Source organism: Harpia harpyja, chromosome 9 (genome assembly GCF_026419915.1).
Source record: "Harpia harpyja isolate bHarHar1 chromosome 9, bHarHar1 primary haplotype, whole genome shotgun sequence".
NCBI classification, from domain to species: Eukaryota; Metazoa; Chordata; class Aves; order Accipitriformes; family Accipitridae; genus Harpia; species Harpia harpyja.
Genome location: NC_068948.1, coordinates 26,300,250 through 26,320,110, shown reverse-complemented (window position 1 = coordinate 26,320,110; position 19,861 = coordinate 26,300,250). Strand labels below are relative to the sequence as shown.

At 54.6% G+C, this 19,861-nt stretch overlaps 1 protein-coding gene across 1 annotated transcript; it reads right to left on the bottom strand.

Moving 5' to 3' along the window:
• Positions 1-7,447: 7,447 nt before the first annotated feature.
• Positions 7,448-16,597, bottom strand: TCHH (trichohyalin). The gene is made up of 15 exons (XM_052797961.1): positions 16,376-16,597; positions 14,564-15,887; positions 13,814-13,951; positions 13,094-13,237; positions 12,734-12,871; positions 12,014-12,151; positions 11,654-11,797; positions 10,956-11,437; positions 10,244-10,403; positions 9,854-9,997; positions 9,494-9,631; positions 8,774-8,911; positions 8,084-8,197; positions 7,694-7,837; positions 7,448-7,470 (listed from the first exon to the last, which is right to left on the bottom strand). Exons 1-15 carry the CDS (start codon positions 16,511-16,513, stop codon positions 7,448-7,450), a joined length of 3,507 nt encoding a protein of 1,168 aa, XP_052653921.1. The 5' UTR covers positions 16,514-16,597.
• Positions 16,598-19,861: the final 3,264 nt, after the last annotated feature.

Genomic DNA, 19,861 nt, shown 5'->3' with positions numbered 1-19,861 from the left:
CATCTGTGCTGCCGTGTGTTTGTCACCAAGATGTGCGACTGTCATGTGCATGAAGGGGGCATTGCTGAGAGCATTGCCCCGTGCATCTGCCTGCCCCTGGCTGGGGCAGACCCTTCCGAGTCCCTCTGGCACCAGGTTCCAAACATCACAGGATGGTGGCCATGGCTAGGTGAGTGAGAAGCCCTGGGTGCTGCCTGCTGAGGCTGCATCAGGCTACAGTGGACCTGAGATGCCCTTATTCCTCCTGGCCAGCCCCATTACCAGCCAGCGGGCTCTGGTTGCATTTAAGAGAAAGACACAGATGGTGCTGGGGTTGTCCTCGCTTCCCTCTCTCTTCTTGCAGAATTGCAGCCCCATCTGCTGCTGAGGGAATTGGTTCGCTCTTGCTGAAGGGAAAGAAATAATAAAATCTGGTTTTCTCCAGGGAGGGTCATGGATGTCTCCATCTCTAGCCTTATGCACCATATGTGAGATCCGGTGCGTTTTCCTTGCCGTGCTGCTGCCTCTCTCCTGCCCAAGGATACAGGAGTGGTGCCAGGTATGGGGCAGCCCAGGGGAAAAGGCAGATGGATGCATGTGGCCAGGAAAATGTGTCTGGATGGCTTCTAACCAGCAGTGGCTTTGCACTGCTGGCTGTCCCTGTAGTGCACGTCTGTCATGAAAGCTGGAGCACACAGGCACATCCGTGTGTCCCCTTGTGGGTGTCAGATCACAGCATGTGCGAGCTGTGCTGGGAGCCCCCAAAATCATGCAGATCAGTAGCAAGGGCCAGAGTTTTAGAGGGATGTGGGCTCCTAGACATGTAGTAGGGGGGATTTGGTGGGATTTTCAGCAGCCCCTGTCTGGATTAAGTGCCTGGGATTAGGAGGAACGTGTGATCTGAACTGGGACACCCTCCCACCAGGCTGAGGCCCTTGTAGAAATTAGATGCAAGGATGAAGGATGGCAGCAGTCAGTGCAGTCATCAGCTATTTATTCTGGTTTCTCATGCAATACATCAGTGTGAAGAAGAAAGAGATCCCCCACCTGCCACCGTTACCCTGCAGTAACCACAGCATAACTCAGCTGCTTCAAAGCCTCTGTGAGGCTGGAGTTGGGATTCTGCTCATCTGTTAGGGGAGCAGAAAGGTGTAACCAAAAGTATTGAGTCTACAAAAGTGGGTTTTTTTTTCCCAGCCTCAAGGATTTTCAGGCACAGCTGACAGGAGAGCCAGTCACAGCGCTAGGGAGATGTGAGTGCAGAGAGATGCAGAACAGTCATGCCACAGGGTAGAAGAGATGACAGGGACATAAAGGACAGAGAGACCCAAGGACTCCTATTAGAGCAGAAAAGTGAATAAATAGTGCATTAAGGTGGATAGATATAATGCAGGAAGGCAGAAGCTGAAGATCCTGGGTTAACTATCTGCCTACCTACTTGCTGAGGATTTGTTACATGGAAAACCCCCAAACCCACTTGACACCCTCTCAGAGCACTCCATTAACCCTTTTGTGTTGAACACTTCTATGCCACCACATGGTGACATCCTAAGCTGAAAGCAGAGAGCAGAAGTGATCCTCAAAGAGACTTGGAGAAGCCCCACCAGCTCCAGGGAGAGGACTTCCCCTTAAGATGCCTTGGCTTCATCCCTGGCAGGACGGCTCGGTGCCTCCTCTGAGACTGGGGAGCTAGGGGGGCCCTGGCTCTGCTTGCTGCAAAGATGTGGTTCCTCCTCCTGTTGAGGCTGGGCATTTCTCACTTGCTGGCAGCTCCCCTTGCTGTTCTCCTGCCGTGGCTGGCGGCTCTTCTCTGGCAGGGAAACCTCTGCATCCTCATGGCAGTGGCTGGCTTCATCTCTCCAGGGTGGCTGGGAATGGTTCTCTTTGGTGGCTCGCTGGCCTGGCTCACAAGCTTCCTGTGGCTCTGGAGCCTGGGGCAGAGATGGGCAGCTGTTGGCCTCCCTGTCCTCATGCTTGCTCACTTGGCAGCTGGATTCGGGCTCTTGCAGGACCTGCTCTCTGGCAGGTTTTGATCCATCTCCCTGGGACTGATGCTCCTTCTCTTCTGCATCAGGCATCGTGGGGTGCTGGCTGTCCCTCCTTTCAGCCTTGGGCTTTGCCTGACAAGGGTCACCCTTAACACCATCTGGCTTAGAGGCAGAAGCCTGGTGAGCCCCTTCTTTCACCCCTGCTTCAAACCTCTCCTGTGGCTCATTGAGATCCCCTGTGTTTTCCTGGGAGCTAAAAGCTGGTGTGCTCCCTTGCTGTGGTGGTTCAGGCTCCCCTGATTCTCGCTCATCCCTTTGAGGTTGTGGCTCTGGGTGGTTGCTCCTGTCACATGGGAATGCTGGCAGCTGGGGTGACATGTAGCACTTCTTCACGTAGATGGGCTGCCCCAGGTCATGGGGCTGGTGGCAGACAATCTCGTAGGTGGTAGCTTCAGGATCATTCAAATTCTGAATCACGTGGATCAAGTACGCAATGGTCTGAGGCTCACAGGGCTGAGGGATGACCTGCACCTCTGGCCGTACAACGGGCTCAGCGGGCATATAACAGACCCTCAGGTTGGTGACAGATACCTGCTCTCCTGGGGGAGACAGGTGTCTGTTATCCACCTCTATGGTTTGGTAGAGGCTCCTCTTGTGCCTTTGTTCTTCATCCTCATGTGTAGGGCACCCATTGGGCTCATGTGCTTCTTCCTCATGTAAAAGCTTGTGGTTCTGCCATTCTTGGTCTTCTGAAGGCTCAGAGGCAGTGCACTCAGAAGGCTCACATTGTAATTTGTTTGCCTGATGGTGCTGCAGAATCGCTCTCTCTTGTTCTTCTTTGAGTATCTGGAGGCTGCTTCTCTTACGTGTATCTCTGCAGGATCCCATAACAACTTGCTCTTCCGTTTCCCGCATAAGGCAGCTGCGGCAATCATAGAGCTCCAGGTCCAGCTCCTGTTGGCGATCAATCCTCCTCTTGCGCATGGTCTCTTCCCTCTCTCTTCCCCGGCAAATCCTCCTCTCATCCTCTGGTTCTTTGTGCTCATGGGGATGGTCCCTCCTTTCCACGTCCTCATGTGGCTCCAGTTCCCGGGACACGCGCTGGATCTCTACGTTGGCTTCTGCTGCTGCCACTGCGGTCTCCTGCGCCCTTTCATACCTCACCAACTCACGTTGTCTCCTTCCATTGTCTTTGGGCTCGCGTGTTGGATGGTCACCTCTCTCGTGTGTCTCTCTCTGGTTGTTCGTGGCACCTTGCTCTTCCGTTTCTCGTGTCAGGTGGCTGCGGTGCTCATAGAGCTCCAGGTCCAGCTCCCGTTGGCGATCAATCATCCCGTCACGCACGGGATCTTCCCTCTCTCTTCCCCGGCAAATACTCCTCTCATCCTCTGGTTCTTTGCGCTCACGGGGACGGTCCCTTCTTTCCACGTCCTCATGTGGCTCCAGTTCCCGGGACATGCGCTGGATCTCCACGTCGGCTTCTGCTGCTGCCACTGCGGTCTCTTGTGTTCTTTCGTACCTCACCGACTCACGTTGTCTCCTTCCATTGTCTTCGGGATCGCGTGTTTGAGGGTCACCTCTCTCGTGTGTCTCTCTCTGGTTGTTCGTGGCACCTTGCTCTTCCGTTTCCCGTGTCAGGTGGCTGCGGCGCTCATAGAGCTCCAGGTCCAGCTCCCGTTGGCGATCGATCCTCCTGTTGCGCACGGGCTCTTCCCTCTCTCTTCCCCGGCAAATCCTCCTCTCATCCTCTGGTTCTTCGCGCTCACGGGGACGGTCCCTCCTTTCCACGTCCTCAGGTGGCTCCAGTTCCCGGGACACACGCTGGATCTTCACGTCGGCTTCTGCTGCTGCTGCTGAGGTCTCTCGTGTCCTTTCGTACCTCACTGACCCACGTTGTCTCCTTCCATTGTCTTCGGGCTCGCGTGATTGATGGTCACGTGTCTTGCGTGTCTCTCTCTGGTTGTTCGTGGCACCTTGCTCTTCTGTTTCCCGTGTCAGGTGGCTGCGGTGCTCATAGAGCTCCAGGTCCAGATCCCGTTGGCGATCGATCCTCCTGTTGCGCACGGGCTCTTCCCTCTCTCTTCCCCGGCAAATCCTCCTCTCATCCTCTGGTTCTTTGCGCTCATGGGGACGGTCCCTCCTTTCCACGTCCTCATGTGGCTCCAGTTCCCGGGACACGCGCTGGATCTCTACGTTGGCTTCTGCTGCTGCCACTGCGGTCTCCTGCGCCCTTTCATACCTCACCAACTCACGTTGTCTCCTTCCATTGTCTTTGGGCTCGCGTGTTTGAGGGTCACCTCTCTCGTGTGTCTCTCTCTGGTTGTTCGTGGCACCTTGCTCTTCCGTTTCTCGTGTCAGGTGGCTGCGGTGCTCATAGAGCTCCAGGTCCAGCTCCCGTTGGCGATCAATCATCCCGTCACGCACGGGCTCTTCCCTCTCTCTTCCCCGGCAAATCCTCCTCTCATCCTCTGGTTCTTTGCGCTCACGGGGACGGTCCCTTCTTTCCACGTCCTCATGTGGCTCCAGTTCCCGGGACACGCGCTGGATCTCCACGTCGGCTTCTGCTGCTGCCACTGCGGTCTCTTGTGTTCTTTCGTACCTCACCGACTCACGTTGTCTCCTTCCATTGTCTTCGGGATCGCGTGTTTGAGGGTCACCTCTCTCGTGTGTCTCTCTCTGGTTGTTCGTGGCACCTTGCTCTTCCGTTTCCCGTGTCAGGTGGCTGCGGCGCTCATAGAGCTCCAGGTCCAGCTCCCGTTGGCGATCGATCCTCCTGTTGCGCACGGGCTCTTCCCTCTCTCTTCCCCGGCAAATCCTCCTCTCATCCTCTGGTTCTTTGCGCTCACGGGGACGGTCCCTTCTTTCCACGTCCTCACGTGGCTCCAGTTCCCGGGACACGCGCTGGATCTCCACGTCGGCTTCTGCTGCTGCCACTGCGGTCTCTTGTGTTCTTTCGTACCTCACCGACTCACGTTGTCTCCTTCCATTGTCTTCGGGATCGCGTGTTTGAGGGTCACCTCTCTCGTGTGTCTCTCTCTGGTTGTTCGTGGCACCTTGCTCTTCCGTTTCCCGTGTCAGGTGGCTGTGGCGCTCATAGAGCTCCAGGTCCAGCTCCCCTTGGCGATCGATCCTCCTGTTGCGCACGGGCCCTTCCCTCTCTCTTCCCCGGCAAATCCTCCTCTCATCCTCTGGTTCTTTGTGCTCACGGGGAGGGTCCCTCCTTTCCACGTCCTCACGTGGCTCCAGTTCCCGGGACACACGCTGGATCTTCACGTCGGCTTCTGCTGCTGCTGCTGAGGTCTCTCGTGTCCTTTCGTACCTCACTGACCCACGTTGTCTCCTTCCATTGTCTTCGGGATCGCGTGATTGATGGTCACGTGTCTCGCGTGTCTCTCTCTGGTTGTTCGTGGCACCTTGCTCTTCCGTTTCCCTTGTCAGGTGGCTGCGGTGCTCATAGAGCTCCAGGTCCAGCTCCCGTTGGCGATCGATCCTCCTGTCGCGTGCTGGCTCTTCCCTCTCTCTTCCCCGGCAAATCCTCCTCTCATCCTCTGGTTCTTTGCGCTCATGGGGACGGTCCCTCCTTTTCACGTCCTCAGGTGGCTCCAGTTCCCGGGACACGTGCTGGATCTCTACGTCGGCTTCTGCTGCTGCCACTGCGGTCTCCTGCGCCCTTTCATACCTCACCAACTCATGTTGTCTCCTTCCTGCATATTCGGGCTCGCATGATTGACGGTCACGTGTCTCGCGTGTCTCTCTCTGGTTGTTCGTGGCACCTTGCTCTTCTGTTTCCCTTGTCAGGTGGCTGCGGTGCTCATAGAGCTCCAGGTCCAGCTCCCGTTGGCGATCGATCCTCCTGACACGCACGGGCTCTTTCCTCTCTCTTCCCCGGCAAATCCTCCTCTCATCCTCTGGTTCTTTGCGCTCACGGGGACGGTCCCTCCTTTCCATGTCCTCACGTGGCTCCAGTTCCCGAGACACACACTGGGTCTCCACGTCGGCTTCTGCTTCTGACACTGCGGTCTCTTGTGTTCTTTCGTACCTCACCGACTCACGTTGTCTCCTTCCATTGTCTTCGGGATCGCGTGTTTGAGGGTCACCTCTCTCATGTGTCTCTCTCTGGTTGTTCGTGGCACCTTGCTCTTCCGTTTCCCGTGTCAGGTGGCTGCGGCGCTCATAGAGCTCCAGGTCCAGCTCCCCTTGGCGATCGATCCTCCTGTTGCGCACGGGCCCTTCCCTCTCTCTTCCCCGGCAAATCCTCCTCTCATCCTCTGGTTCTTTGCGCTCACGGGGACGGTCCTTTCTTTCCACGTCCTCAGGTGGCTCCAGTTCCCGGGACATGCGCTGGATCTCCACGTCGGCTTCTGCTGCTGCCACCGTGGTCTCTCGTGTCCTTTTGTGCCTCACCAACTCACGTTGTCTCCTTCCATTGTCTTCGGGCTCGCGTGATTGATGGTCACGTGTCTCGCGTGTCTCTCTCTGGTTGTTCGTGGCACCTTGCTCTTCCGTTTCCCGTGTCAGGTGGCTGCGGTGCTCATAGAGCTCCAGGTCCAGCTCCCGTTGGCGATCGATCCTCCTGTTGCGCACGGGCCCTTCCCTCTCTCTTCCCCGGCAAATCCTCCTCTCATCCTCTGGTTCTTTGTGCTCACGGGGACGGTCCCTTCTTTCCACGTCCTCAGGTGGTTCCAGTTCCTGGGACACGCGCTGGATCTCCACGTCCGCTTCTGCTGCTGCCACTGTGATCTCCTGTGTCCTTTTGTACCTCACCGACTCACGTTGTCTCCTTCCTGCATATTCGGGCTCGCGTGATTGACGGTCACGTGTCTCTCGTGTCTCTCTCTGGTTGTTCGTGGCACCTTGCTCTTCCGTTTCCCGTGTCAGGTGGCTGCGGCGTTCATAGAGCTCCAGGTCCAGCTCCCATTGATGATCGATCCTCCTGTCGCGTGCTGGCTCTTCCCTCTCTCTTCCCTGGCAAATCTTTCTCCCATCCTCTGGTTCTTTGCGCTCACGGGCACGGTCCCTCCTTTCCATGTCCTCGGGTGGTTCCAGTTCCTGGGACACGCGCTGGATCTTCACGTCGGTTTCTGCTGCTGCCGCTGAGGTCTCTTGTGTTCTTTCGTACCTCACTGACTCACGTTGTCTCCTTCCATTGTCATCAGGCTCGCGTGTTCGAGGGTCACGTGTCTCGTGTGTCTCTCTCTGGTTGTTCGTGGCACCTTGCTCTTCCGTTTCCCGCGTCAGGTGGCTGCGGTGCTCATAGAGCTCCAGGTCCAGCTCCCGTTGGCGATCGATCCTCCTGTTGCGCACGGGCTCTTCCCTCTCTCTTCCCCGGCAAATCCTCCTCTCATCCTCTGGTTCTTCACGCTCACGGGGACGGTCCCTCCTTTCCACGTCCTCAGGTGGTTCCAGTTCCTGGGACACACGCTGGATCTCCATGTCGGCTTCCGCTGCTGCCGCTGCTGTCTGTCGTGTCCTTTCATACCTTACTGACTCACGTTGCCTATTTCTGGCATATTCGGGCTCGCGTGATTGACGGTCACGTGTCTCGCGTGTCTCTCTCTGGTTGTTCGTGGCACCTTGCTCTTCCGTTTCTCGTGTCAGGTGGCTGCGGTGCTCATAGAGCTCCAGGTCCAGCTCCCGTTGGCGATCAATCATCCCGTCACGCACGGGCTCTTCCCTCTCTCTTCCCCGGCAAATCCTCCTCTCATCCTCTGGTTCTTTGCGCTCACGGGGACGGTCCCTTCTTTCCACGTCCTCATGTGGCTCCAGTTCCCGGGACACGCGCTGGATCTCCACGTCGGCTTCTGCTGCTGCCACTGCGGTCTCTTGTGTTCTTTCGTACCTCACCGACTCACGTTGTCTCCTTCCATTGTCTTCGGGATCGCGTGTTTGAGGGTCACCTCTCTCGTGTGTCTCTCTCTGGTTGTTCGTGGCACCTTGCTCTTCCGTTTCCCGTGTCAGGTGGCTGCGGCGCTCATAGAGCTCCAGGTCCAGCTCCCGTTGGCGATCGATCCTCCTGTTGCGCACGGGCTCTTCCCTCTCTCTTCCCCGGCAAATCCTCCTCTCATCCTCTGGTTCTTTGCGCTCACGGGGACGGTCCCTTCTTTCCACGTCCTCACGTGGCTCCAGTTCCCGGGACACGCGCTGGATCTCCACGTCGGCTTCTGCTGCTGCCACTGCGGTCTCTCGTGTCCTTTTGTGCCTCACCAACTCACGTTGTCTCCTTCCATTGTCTTCGGGATCGCGTGTTTGAGGGTCACCTCTCTCGTGTGTCTCTCTCTGGTTGTTCGTGGCACCTTGCTCTTCCGTTTCCCTTGTCAGGTGGCTGCGGCGCTCATAGAGCTCCAGGTCCAGCTCCCGTTGGCGATCGATCCTCCTGTCGCGTGCTGGCTCTTCCCTCTCTCTTCCCCGGCAAATCCTCCTCTCATCCTCTGGTTCTTTGCGCTCATGGGGACGGTCCCTCCTTTTCACGTCCTCAGGTGGCTCCAGTTCCCGGGACACGTGCTGGATCTCTACGTCGGCTTCTGCTGCTGCCACTGCGGTCTCCTGCGCCCTTTCATACCTCACCAACTCATGTTGTCTCCTTCCTGCATATTCGGGCTCGCATGATTGACGGTCACGTGTCTCGCGTGTCTCTCTCTGGTTGTTCGTGGCACCTTGCTCTTCCGTTTCCCGTGTCAGGTGGCTGCGGCGCTCATAGAGCTCCAGGTCCAGCTCCCCTTGGCGATCGATCCTCCTGTTGCGCACGGGCTCTTCCCTCTCTCTTCCCCGGCAAATCCTCCTCTCATCCTCTGGTTCTTTGTGCTCACGGGGACGGTCCCTTCTTTCCACGTCCTCAGGTGGTTCTAGTTCCTGGGACATGCGCTGGATCTCCACGTCGGCTTCTGCTGCTGCCACTGTGATCTCCTGTGTCCTTTTGTACCTCACCGACTCACGTTGTCTCCTTCCTGCATATTCGGGCTCGCGTGATTGACGGTCACGTGTCTCGCGTGTCTCTCTCTGGTTGTTCGTGGCACCTTGCTCTTCCGTTTCCCGTGTCAGGTGGCTGCGGCGTTCATAGAGCTCCAGGTCCAGCTCCCATTGATGATCGATCCTCCTGTCGCGTGCTGGCTCTTCCCTCTCTCTTCCCTGGCAAATCTTTCTCCCATCCTCTGGTTCTTTGCGCTCACGGGCACGGTCCCTCCTTTCCATGTCCTCGGGTGGTTCCAGTTCCTGGGACACGCGCTGGATCTTCACGTCGGTTTCTGCTGCTGCCGCTGAGGTCTCTTGTGTTCTTTCGTACCTCACTGACTCACGTTGTCTCCTTCCATTGTCATCAGGCTCGCGTGTTCGAGGGTCACGTGTCTCGTGTGTCTCTCTCTGGTTGTTCGTGGCACCTTGCTCTTCCGTTTCCCTTGTCAGGTGGCTGCGGTGCTCATAGAGCTCCAGGTCCAGCTCCCGTTGGCGATCGATCCTCCTGTTGCGCACGGGCTCTTCCCTCTCTCTTCCCCGGCAAATCCTCCTCTCATCCTCTGGTTCTTCGCGCTCACGGGGACGGTCCCTCCTTTCCACGTCCTCAGGTGGTTCCAGTTCCCGGGACACACGCTGGATCTCCATGTCGGCTTCCGCTGCTGCCGCTGCTGTCTGTCGTGTCCTTTCATACCTCACCGACTCACGTTGCCTCCTTCCTGCATATGTGGGCTCGCGTGATTGACGGTCACGTGTCTCGCGTGTCTCTCTCTGGTTGTTCGTGGCACCTTGCTCTTCCGTTTCCCATGTCAGGTGGCTGCGGCGCTCATAGAGCTCCAGGTCCAGCTCCCCTTGGCGATCGATCCTCCTGACACGCACAGGCTCTTCCCTCTCTCTTCCCCGGCAAATCCTCCTCTCATCCTCTGGTTCTTTGCGCTCACGGGGACGGTCCCTCCTTTCCACGTCCTCATGTGGCTCCAGTTCCCGGGACACACGCTGGATCTCCACGTCCGCTTCTGCTGCTGCCACTGTGATCTCCTGTGTCCTTTTGTACCTCACCAACTCACGTTGTCTCCTTCCATTGTCTTCGGGATCGCGTGATTGACGGTCAAGTGTCTCGCGTGTCTCTCTCTGGTTGTTCGTGGCACCTTGCTCTTCCGTTTCCCGTGTCAGGTGGCTGCGGCGCTCATAGAGCTCCAGGTCCAGCTCCCCTTGGCGATCGATCCTCCTGACACGCACGGGCTCTTCCCTCTCTCTTCCCCGGCAAATCTTCCTCTCATCCTCTGGTTCTTCACGCTCATGGGGATGGTCCTTCCTTTCCATGTCCTCACGTGGCTCCAGTTCCCGAGTCACACACTGGATCTTCACGTCGGCTTCTGCTTCTGATACTGCGGTCTCTTGTGTTCTTTCGTACCTCACCGACTCACGTTGTCTCCTTCCATTGTCTTCGGGCTCGCGTGTCTGAGGGTCACCTCTCTCGCGTGTCTCTCTCTGGTTGTTCGTGGCACCTTGCTCTTCCGTTTCCCGTGTCAGGTGGCTGCGGCGCTCATAGAGCTCCAGGTCCAGCTCCCGTTGGCGATCGATCCTCCTGTTGCGCACGGGCTCTTCCCTCTCTCTTCCCCGGCAAATCCTCCTCTCATCCTCTGGTTCTTTGCGCTCACGGGGACGGTCCCTTCTTTCCACGTCCTCACGTGGCTCCAGTTCCCGGGACACGCGCTGGATCTCCACGTCGGCTTCTGCTGCTGCCACTGCGGTCTCTCGTGTCCTTTTGTGCCTCACCAACTCACGTTGTCTCCTTCCATTGTCTTCGGGATCGCGTGTTTGAGGGTCACCTCTCTCGTGTGTCTCTCTCTGGTTGTTCGTGGCACCTTGCTCTTCCGTTTCCCTTGTCAGGTGGCTGCGGCGCTCATAGAGCTCCAGGTCCAGCTCCCGTTGGCGATCGATCCTCCTGTCGCGTGCTGGCTCTTCCCTCTCTCTTCCCCGGCAAATCCTCCTCTCATCCTCTGGTTCTTTGCGCTCATGGGGACGGTCCCTCCTTTTCACGTCCTCAGGTGGCTCCAGTTCCCGGGACACGTGCTGGATCTCTACGTCGGCTTCTGCTGCTGCCACTGCGGTCTCCTGCGCCCTTTCATACCTCACCAACTCATGTTGTCTCCTTCCTGCATATTCGGGCTCGCATGATTGACGGTCACGTGTCTCGCGTGTCTCTCTCTGGTTGTTCGTGGCACCTTGCTCTTCTGTTTCCCTTGTCAGGTGGCTGCGGTGCTCATAGAGCTCCAGGTCCAGCTCCCGTTGGCGATCGATCCTCCTGACACGCACGGGCTCTTTCCTCTCTCTTCCCCGGCAAATCCTCCTCTCATCCTCTGGTTCTTTGCGCTCACGGGGACGGTCCCTCCTTTCCATGTCCTCACGTGGCTCCAGTTCCCGAGACACACACTGGGTCTCCACGTCGGCTTCTGCTTCTGACACTGCGGTCTCTTGTGTTCTTTCGTACCTCACCGACTCACGTTGTCTCCTTCCATTGTCTTCGGGATCGCGTGTTTGAGGGTCACCTCTCTCGTGTGTCTCTCTCTGGTTGTTCGTGGCACCTTGCTCTTCCGTTTCCCGTGTCAGGTGGCTGCGGCGCTCATAGAGCTCCAGGTCCAGCTCCCCTTGGCGATCGATCCTCCTGTTGCACACGGGCCCTTCCCTCTCTCTTCCCCGGCAAATCCTCCTCTCATCCTCTGGTTCTTTGCGCTCACGGGGACGGTCCTTTCTTTCCACGTCCTCAGGTGGCTCCAGTTCCCGGGACATGCGCTGGATCTCCACGTCGGCTTCTGCTGCTGCCACCGTGGTCTCTCGTGTCCTTTTGTACCTCACCAACCCACGTTGTCTCCTTCCATTGTCTTCGGGCTCGCGTGATTGATGGTCACGTGTCTCGCGTGTCTCTCTCTGGTTGTTCGTGGCACCTTGCTCTTCCGTTTCCCGTGTCAGGTGGCTGCGGCGCTCATAGAGCTCCAGGTCCAGCTCCCCTTGGCGATCGATCCTCCTGTTGCGCACGGGCTCTTCCCTCTCTCTTCCCCGGCAAATCCTCCTCTCATCCTCTGGTTCTTTGTGCTCACGGGGACGGTCCCTTCTTTCCACGTCCTCAGGTGGTTCTAGTTCCTGGGACATGCGCTGGATCTCCACGTCGGCTTCTGCTGCTGCCACTGTGATCTCCTGTGTCCTTTTGTACCTCACCGACTCACGTTGTCTCCTTCCTGCATATTCGGGCTCGCGTGATTGACGGTCACGTGTCTCGCGTGTCTCTCTCTGGTTGTTCGTGGCACCTTGCTCTTCCGTTTCCCGTGTCAGGTGGCTGCGGCGTTCATAGAGCTCCAGGTCCAGCTCCCATTGATGATCGATCCTCCTGTCGCGTGCTGGCTCTTCCCTCTCTCTTCCCTGGCAAATCTTTCTCCCATCCTCTGGTTCTTTGCGCTCACGGGCACGGTCCCTCCTTTCCATGTCCTCGGGTGGTTCCAGTTCCTGGGACACGCGCTGGATCTTCACGTCGGTTTCTGCTGCTGCCGCTGAGGTCTCTTGTGTTCTTTCGTACCTCACTGACTCACGTTGTCTCCTTCCATTGTCATCAGGCTCGCGTGTTCGAGGGTCACGTGTCTCGTGTGTCTCTCTCTGGTTGTTCGTGGCACCTTGCTCTTCCGTTTCCCTTGTCAGGTGGCTGCGGTGCTCATAGAGCTCCAGGTCCAGCTCCCGTTGGCGATCGATCCTCCTGTTGCGCACGGGCTCTTCCCTCTCTCTTCCCCGGCAAATCCTCCTCTCATCCTCTGGTTCTTCGCGCTCACGGGGACGGTCCCTCCTTTCCACGTCCTCAGGTGGTTCCAGTTCCCGGGACACACGCTGGATCTCCATGTCGGCTTCCGCTGCTGCCGCTGCTGTCTGTCGTGTCCTTTCATACCTCACCGACTCACGTTGTCTCCTTCCTGCATATGTGGGCTCGCGTGATTGACGGTCACGTGTCTCGCGTGTCTCTCTCTGGTTGTTCGTGGCACCTTGCTCTTCCGTTTCCCATGTCAGGTGGCTGCGGCGCTCATAGAGCTCCAGGTCCAGCTCCCCTTGGCGATCGATCCTCCTGACACGCACAGGCTCTTCCCTCTCTCTTCCCCGGCAAATCCTCCTCTCATCCTCTGGTTCTTTGCGCTCACGGGGACGGTCCCTCCTTTCCACGTCCTCATGTGGCTCCAGTTCCCGGGACACACGCTGGATCTCCACGTCCGCTTCTGCTGCTGCCACTGTGATCTCCTGTGTCCTTTTGTACCTCACCAACTCACGTTGTCTCCTTCCATTGTCTTCGGGATCGCGTGATTGACGGTCAAGTGTCTCGCGTGTCTCTCTCTGGTTGTTCGTGGCACCTTGCTCTTCCGTTTCCCGTGTCAGGTGGCTGCGGCGCTCATAGAGCTCCAGGTCCAGCTCCCCTTGGCGATCGATCCTCCTGACACGCACGGGCTCTTCCCTCTCTCTTCCCCGGCAAATCTTCCTCTCATCCTCTGGTTCTTCACGCTCATGGGGATGGTCCTTCCTTTCCATGTCCTCACGTGGCTCCAGTTCCCGAGTCACACACTGGATCTTCACGTCGGCTTCTGCTTCTGATACTGCGGTCTCTTGTGTTCTTTCGTACCTCACCGACTCACGTTGTCTCCTTCCATTGTCTTCGGGCTCGCGTGTCTGAGGGTCACCTCTCTCGTGTGTCTCTCTCTGGTTGTTCGTGGCACCTTGCTCTTCCGTTTCCCGTGTCAGGTGGCTGCGGCGCTCATAGAGCTCCAGGTCCAGCTCCCGTTGGCGATCGATCCTCCTGTTGCGCACGGGCCCTTCCCTCTCTCTTCCCCGGCAAATCCTCCTCTCATCCTCTGGTTCTTTGTGCTCACGGGGACGGTCCCTTCTTTCCACGTCCTCAGGTGGTTCTAGTTCCTGGGACACGCGCTGGATCTCCACGTCGGCTTCTGCTGCTGCCACTGTGATCTCCTGTGTCCTTTCGTACCTCACTGACTCACGTTGTCTCCTTCCTGCATATTCGGGCTCGCGTGATTGACGGTCACGTGTCTCTCGTGTCTCTCTCTGGTTGTTCGTGGCACCTTGCTCTTCCGTTTCCCGTGTCAGGTGGCTGCGGCGTTCATAGAGCTCCAGGTCCAGCTCCCATTGATGATCGATCCTCCTGTCGCGTGCTGGCTCTTCCCTCTCTCTTCCCTGGCAAATCTTTCTCCCATCCTCTGGTTCTTTGCGCTCACGGGCACGGTCCCTCCTTTCCATGTCCTCGGGTGGTTCCAGTTCCTGGGACACGCGCTGGATCTTCACGTCAGTTTCTGCTGCTGCCGCTGAGGTCTCTTGTGTTCTTTCGTACCTCACTGACTCACGTTGTCTCCTTCCATTGTCATCAGGCTCGCGTGTTCGAGGGTCACGTGTCTCGTGTGTCTCTCTCTGGTTGTTCGTGGCACCTTGCTCTTCCGTTTCCCTTGTCAGGTGGCTGCGGTGCTCATAGAGCTCCAGGTCCAGCTCCCGTTGGCGATCGATCCTCCTGTTGCGCACGGGCTCTTCCCTCTCTCTTCCCCGGCAAATCCTCCTCTCATCCTCTGGTTCTTTGCGCTCACGGGGACGGTCCCTCCTTTCCATGTCCTCACGTGGCTCCAGTTCCCTGGACATGCGCTGGATCTCCACGTCGGCTTCTGCTGCTGCCTCTGCGGTCTCCTGCGCCCTTTCATACCTCACCGAGTCATGTTGTCTCTTTCCATCGTCTTTTGGCTCGCGTGTTTGATGGTCACGTTTCTGGTGTGTTTCTCTCTGGTTGGTCGTGGCACCTTGCTCTTCCGTTTCCTGCGTCAGTCGGCTGTGGTGCTCAAAGAGCTCCAGTTCCAGTTCCTTTTGGAGATCAATCCTCTTGTCCTCTATGGGTTCTTTCCTTCTTGTATCTCCTCGTTTTTCCCATTCTTGGTTCAGATGGATGTCTTTCACAGCTTCTTTATATTTAAACTCATGTTCCTGTTTTTTCCCTTTTTCAGAGTTTTTTTTTCTTGGCTCACAATTCTCATAGTGTCTGTGTTCGAGTTCTAGCGGTTTCTGTATGTATGGTTGATGTGTGTTTTTTGAGTCCCGGCATTCAGGCTCACGTGGCTCGTGGCTGCTGTGTTCAAGTGCTTTTTGTTCCAGCTCACGTACGTGGTAGCGGCTTCTCTCTTCTGCGAGTAATTCAGGTTTACGTGGCTGATTGTGACTTCCTATATCTGCTTTTTGTGGTTGCTGGGTTTTTTGATCATATGCTGGTAGTGCTGTCTCATGTGGCTGATGGCTACTCCACCGGTTTGGCAGTGCTTGAGGTTCACAGCTCTGGCTGCGACTCTTCATGTCTGCCAGTTGTTCTGGCTGCAGCACCTTTTGATTTTGCCTCTCATCTTCCTTCAGTCTGGCCTCTTGTGCTTGCAAGCTGCTGCACTTGCGGTGTTGTACATCTCCTCGTCTGTCTGGCTCTGGTGGCTGACGTCTATTTTGGCTCTTCTGTTGGTCATGTGGCTTTTGGTTTCGTTCTTCATATTCCTGAGGGATTGGCTCCCCTGGCTTGCTACTTCGTTTTGCATCGTTTCTGCTTTGCGTGTTATGTTGCTGGTGATGACTCCCCATTTCCTCTAGTGTTTCAAGCTTGTTGATCCTGGTGTCTCGTTGCAGCTCAGGTTCACAGGGGGGATGATATTTACTCTCACAAGTTTGTTGTTCCTCCCCCTGGAGCTGCTGACGGCTCCCTCTGTTCTTAATGTCAGGGTCTCGGAGTGACTTGCCACTGGTTGTCAGCTTTGTTCTTTGCAGAAGGCATGGTCCCTTTGGCAGGTACCAGTAGCAGGCCTTAGCCACTCTGAACACCAAAAGCAGGAACTCATTAAAATCTATTTCCCCATCACCATCCCACTCCAGAAACTGCAGAATCTTGTCAATCGTCTGAGGGTCATGTGGCTTCTGCAGGGAAAACACACACAGGGAAACAAAAAAGGGAGTTTAGTCTTCCTGCTCCTTGTTAAAGAAATGCAAAGGCAGGGACAACTGCAATCTTTTCTCCTTCCATCTCTAACACCTTCACTTTCATAGCTCAGCAAGAACTCCATGTCTTTGTTCTCTATTTTCCTGGTTGTTCCCTGGCTGCAGCCAACCAGCTGTCTTCTCTTTGGGATATGCTGTATCCCTCTATTGGATGCATTTCCTTCCTACCTTTGAAAGAAAACCATACCTCCCCACAGTTCATTCTCCAGCTTTTGCCCATTTGTACGTGGCAAAATGGGTTGGAAGAGCTGTTGAAGCTGTCAGTGCAAAGGAACGCAACTGCTGCTCCCCTTTGAAAGCCTCCCCATCCCACTGTCATAAGAATCATCCCCTCTCCAGAAGGAGATTTTGCAGTCTCTTGCACTCCAGTCTCAGCCTCAAGCCCTCCCCCTTGCAGCAGCACTCACATCTATGATATCTGCAAACTCCCTCCGGATGAACTCCTTCATCTTCCTTTGGCTGAGGTTGGAGCAGTCTCCATCTTCCTTTGCATGTTTGTGAAAGATGCTGATGATGGTGGAAATGCTGTCTAAGAAGCGAGACATCTTCCTGCAGATTCAAGCAAGCCTGCAAGAAAAGGAGCAGACCTAAGGATGGGAGATTGGCTTGCCTCTGAGCCTGAAAAGAGGAGGGAGAATTGCCGGGGTCAGGCTGTGTGCATTAAGAGGACGCTGGCTGCCATGTTCTGTGTGTTCACTCCTGTGCCATGGTGAGCTCTTTCACCAGAGCACTGGGAAGACACTCAAACGCTTACGAGTTTTAGTGGGATGGGGAGTGTCCTCCAACTTGCCTACTGAGGTATTTGAATGATGGTTGATAGGGGATGGCAGGATGCCTGCATTTTTGGATCGCAGGGAGGGAACTCAGGATGGTGACTCAAGAGATGCCCCAAGAACCCATCCCCATGGGGCTATACCAGGTACTTATGTTTCCAGGACCCACGCTGCTATCTCTGCCTGACACCAAGAGAGATACACTGGCTTCTGTGAAGGAGGTTAGAGGATGTCTAACACAGCACTGGCACGGCCTGAGACAAGATCTAGCTGGGTCAGAGACAAGTAGAGTGCTTACAGAGAGTTAAAACAAGCCCTGTGGCTGGTGCTCCTGTGACCAGTAGTAATGCAAAACAATTGATAAAGCTTTCATTACAGCATCAGTTCATTGGCAAATAGATTTTGGCCAGAGGGGAACTGTCAGATCACCTAGGTCAGAACTGCTTATTTAATTTTACTGAGATCTGCTTGGCAGAAAGCAGAGCCCCTCTTGGAGCTTTGTGTCTGGAAACCTCAAAAGCCACCTCCTTCCTTCCTCCTCGCAGGATCCCCAAGCCTGTTATCAGGTACATCGGTGCTGAGAACAGCTTGCAGCTGGGGAAGCTGTGCCGTGTCTGCCTTGCCGCCTCTATAACGTGCACATATGCATGAACATATGTGCACAGCTCTGCATACGAAATCCTGGGTTTTGCTATTTCTGTAGAAAACAGAAAATTTCTCCAATCTGTTCATTCTGGGTGGGAGCTGACTCCAGACCAAAGTAAAGCATGAAACCTGGCTCCCTCTCTCGTTTTCTTTTTGAGAAAAGCTGCCTCTACGCATGGACACACAACGACAGCGTGTGGGTATCCGAATAACATGAAACAACACTTCACTGGATATAAACACAGAAGACTCAGAAAATACTGTGGCAGGAACAACACTGCCACCCAACATGAATCCTATAGAAATAACATGTCCTTGCTCAGCAAAGTGCATGTTTCAGAAGGAGTGACTTACTTACCCAAATCACCAATGGGATCAAGTGGGATTCCTGTGAAGCCGTGCGGAGTGATCGGAGGACCGGAGTGCTTTTATAGGGTCCTTGACAGAGCTACAGAAAGGAGACACCCTTTGTGGATGTTGTCCTGATTCATCTTCGGCCAAGCCCAGCTGCACCTTGACGTCCTCAAACGGGTTATTTAACTTATCATCCCCTTACCTATCATTTTAACCCAGAAATAGCAGTTGCCATGTGGCAATTCAGGCACTGGCTGGTTCCACCTAATCCAGACTGTAAAGTTATTTTATGGGCTGATTGTATTTCAGATTTTAAAAAATCTAGAGTAGCTTTAAAGCATATATATGTATTAATGGGAGGGTGTATTTTTATATAAATGTGCATCTGCATAGGTATGAATTTATATATGTACAATACACACACACACACATATAAACCCAGTATGAAATGAAATAGAATGAAATTCTGAGGATGGGGGCAGAAGTATTGATGGTAGCAGAGCTCACTATGAGCAGATTTGGGACAGCTGCGATCTGTATGGCCCATGAGCTCGGTACCACAATACCAGAGATTATTTTTGTTTGCTTTTTGTACAGTTCCTTTGGCACCTTGGGCCTGAGGTCAGTGGGGTTTGGGTCTGGCTTTCGCTCGCAGAAGGAGAGAAGAAGACCTAAGCACTACAAAAATGGCGGAATGCAAGTGCGCAGCAATGAGATCCCCAAATCCTCCGGATCTTGGCTTGTGTGGCATCCTGGTAGAGTGTTTTATTTTTGGTAACTTCTTATTAAGGAGCCTTTTTGTATATTATTGAGGTTTTTGTTGGGAAAAACCCAACCACAAACAGAATATTTTTAAATGGTAAAGTTTGCAAAATGAATTTTCATACAAGAAAATGTCTGTTCAATAAGCAACGACTTTTCATTGAGAAAAATAATGACAAAACATTTTTCATATTAACCGTCTTCCATGAATGACTTTCATTTCAACTTTCCTTGATCCTTAATTAAAAGTAAAAGCAGGAATGTCTCTGCTGAGAGGTCAATTCATGTTGAATCTTCATCTAGTTGCCCTAGGCAGCTTTTGCTGTAATTACCTCTACAATCTTCTTTTTTTTTTAATGTTTTAACAATAAATTAGTTAGAGACCAACTGATTCCTTTATTCATCCTGAACTCTTGCAGCACACAGAGCAAATAAGGAAGATACCAGCCATGCCACCTGGGCCCCTGCTTTTGGAGGTAGGATGCTGCCTTGACAAGCATGACGGAGACATTGCAGAAAGCCTTCAGAGCATGAACTTGTCACGCAGCCTTGGGTGAGTAGCTCACCTGGCCCATCTGTAAGGTAAGATCATACTGGGTGTAGGAGCCTAATTAATTAGTGCTGGTAACACCTTGGGGATACTCATACAAGTGCGTACGAAGATTTGTTACTAACCATACTTCATTTTTGAGCTTTTTTTCAAGATTAAATTATACTTGTGCAAATTATACCCCACCTGTGTGATAATAACACCCTTGGGAAACTGTAATTTTATGGTAGATTGGAGTTGTTATTAGAATTAGAGTATTACAGTGCGGCTTGGTGTCCTGTAACAGTCTGTAATCCCCCCGCAGGGGCTGGGACAGTGCGGGATGGTCGAGTGCCACGTGAGCCACCAGGCAGAGTTGGGGTATTAATGCAGGAAAAGGTACGTCGCGTTTCGGCTATGCGCATGCTGGCATGCTCACCTGCTTTCCCGTGCTTTGCTGCCATTCCCAGGTCAAAGCAATGAGTTGCAAAGCACGTTCTTGGCAGCACTGAAACCCCTTTTTCTCCAACAGCTTGGTTTTCCCCAAAGATGCTTTCATAAGACAGGACTTGGGTAGGTTTTTAAAAGCTATTACCAAAGAGGGTGGGCTCTGTCCTACTGCTTCTTACCCAAGTCTGTGCCCATCCACGTCACTGTTTATACAGGGTGACTGAACTTCTATTGCATTTAATCTTAGAGGAAGTGGGCTTCTTGTGTGGTGTATAAAAGACCTTTTCTCTTCCAACACCTCCCAGGCTTGCAGGACTCTTAGACAGGTTTTTGTGTCAGTGGGATAATTTTCATGTTCTCCTTAAAATGAACCGCCCCCC

Bases quoted from the DNA above. Each gene is read 5' to 3' on its own strand.
- TCHH (XM_052797961.1), bottom strand. From the start codon at position 16,513: ATGTCTCGCTTCTTAGACAGCATTTCCACCATCATCAGCATCTTTCAC. The intron at 12,152-12,733 runs GTGAGCGCGAAG...CCGAATATGCAG, and splicing joins GGAAAGGAGGGACCGTCCCC to GAAGGAGACAACGTGAGTCG. The intron at 8,912-9,493 runs GTGAGCGCGAAG...CCGAATATGCAG, and splicing joins GGAAAGGAGGGACCGTCCCC to GAAGGAGACAACGTGAGTCG.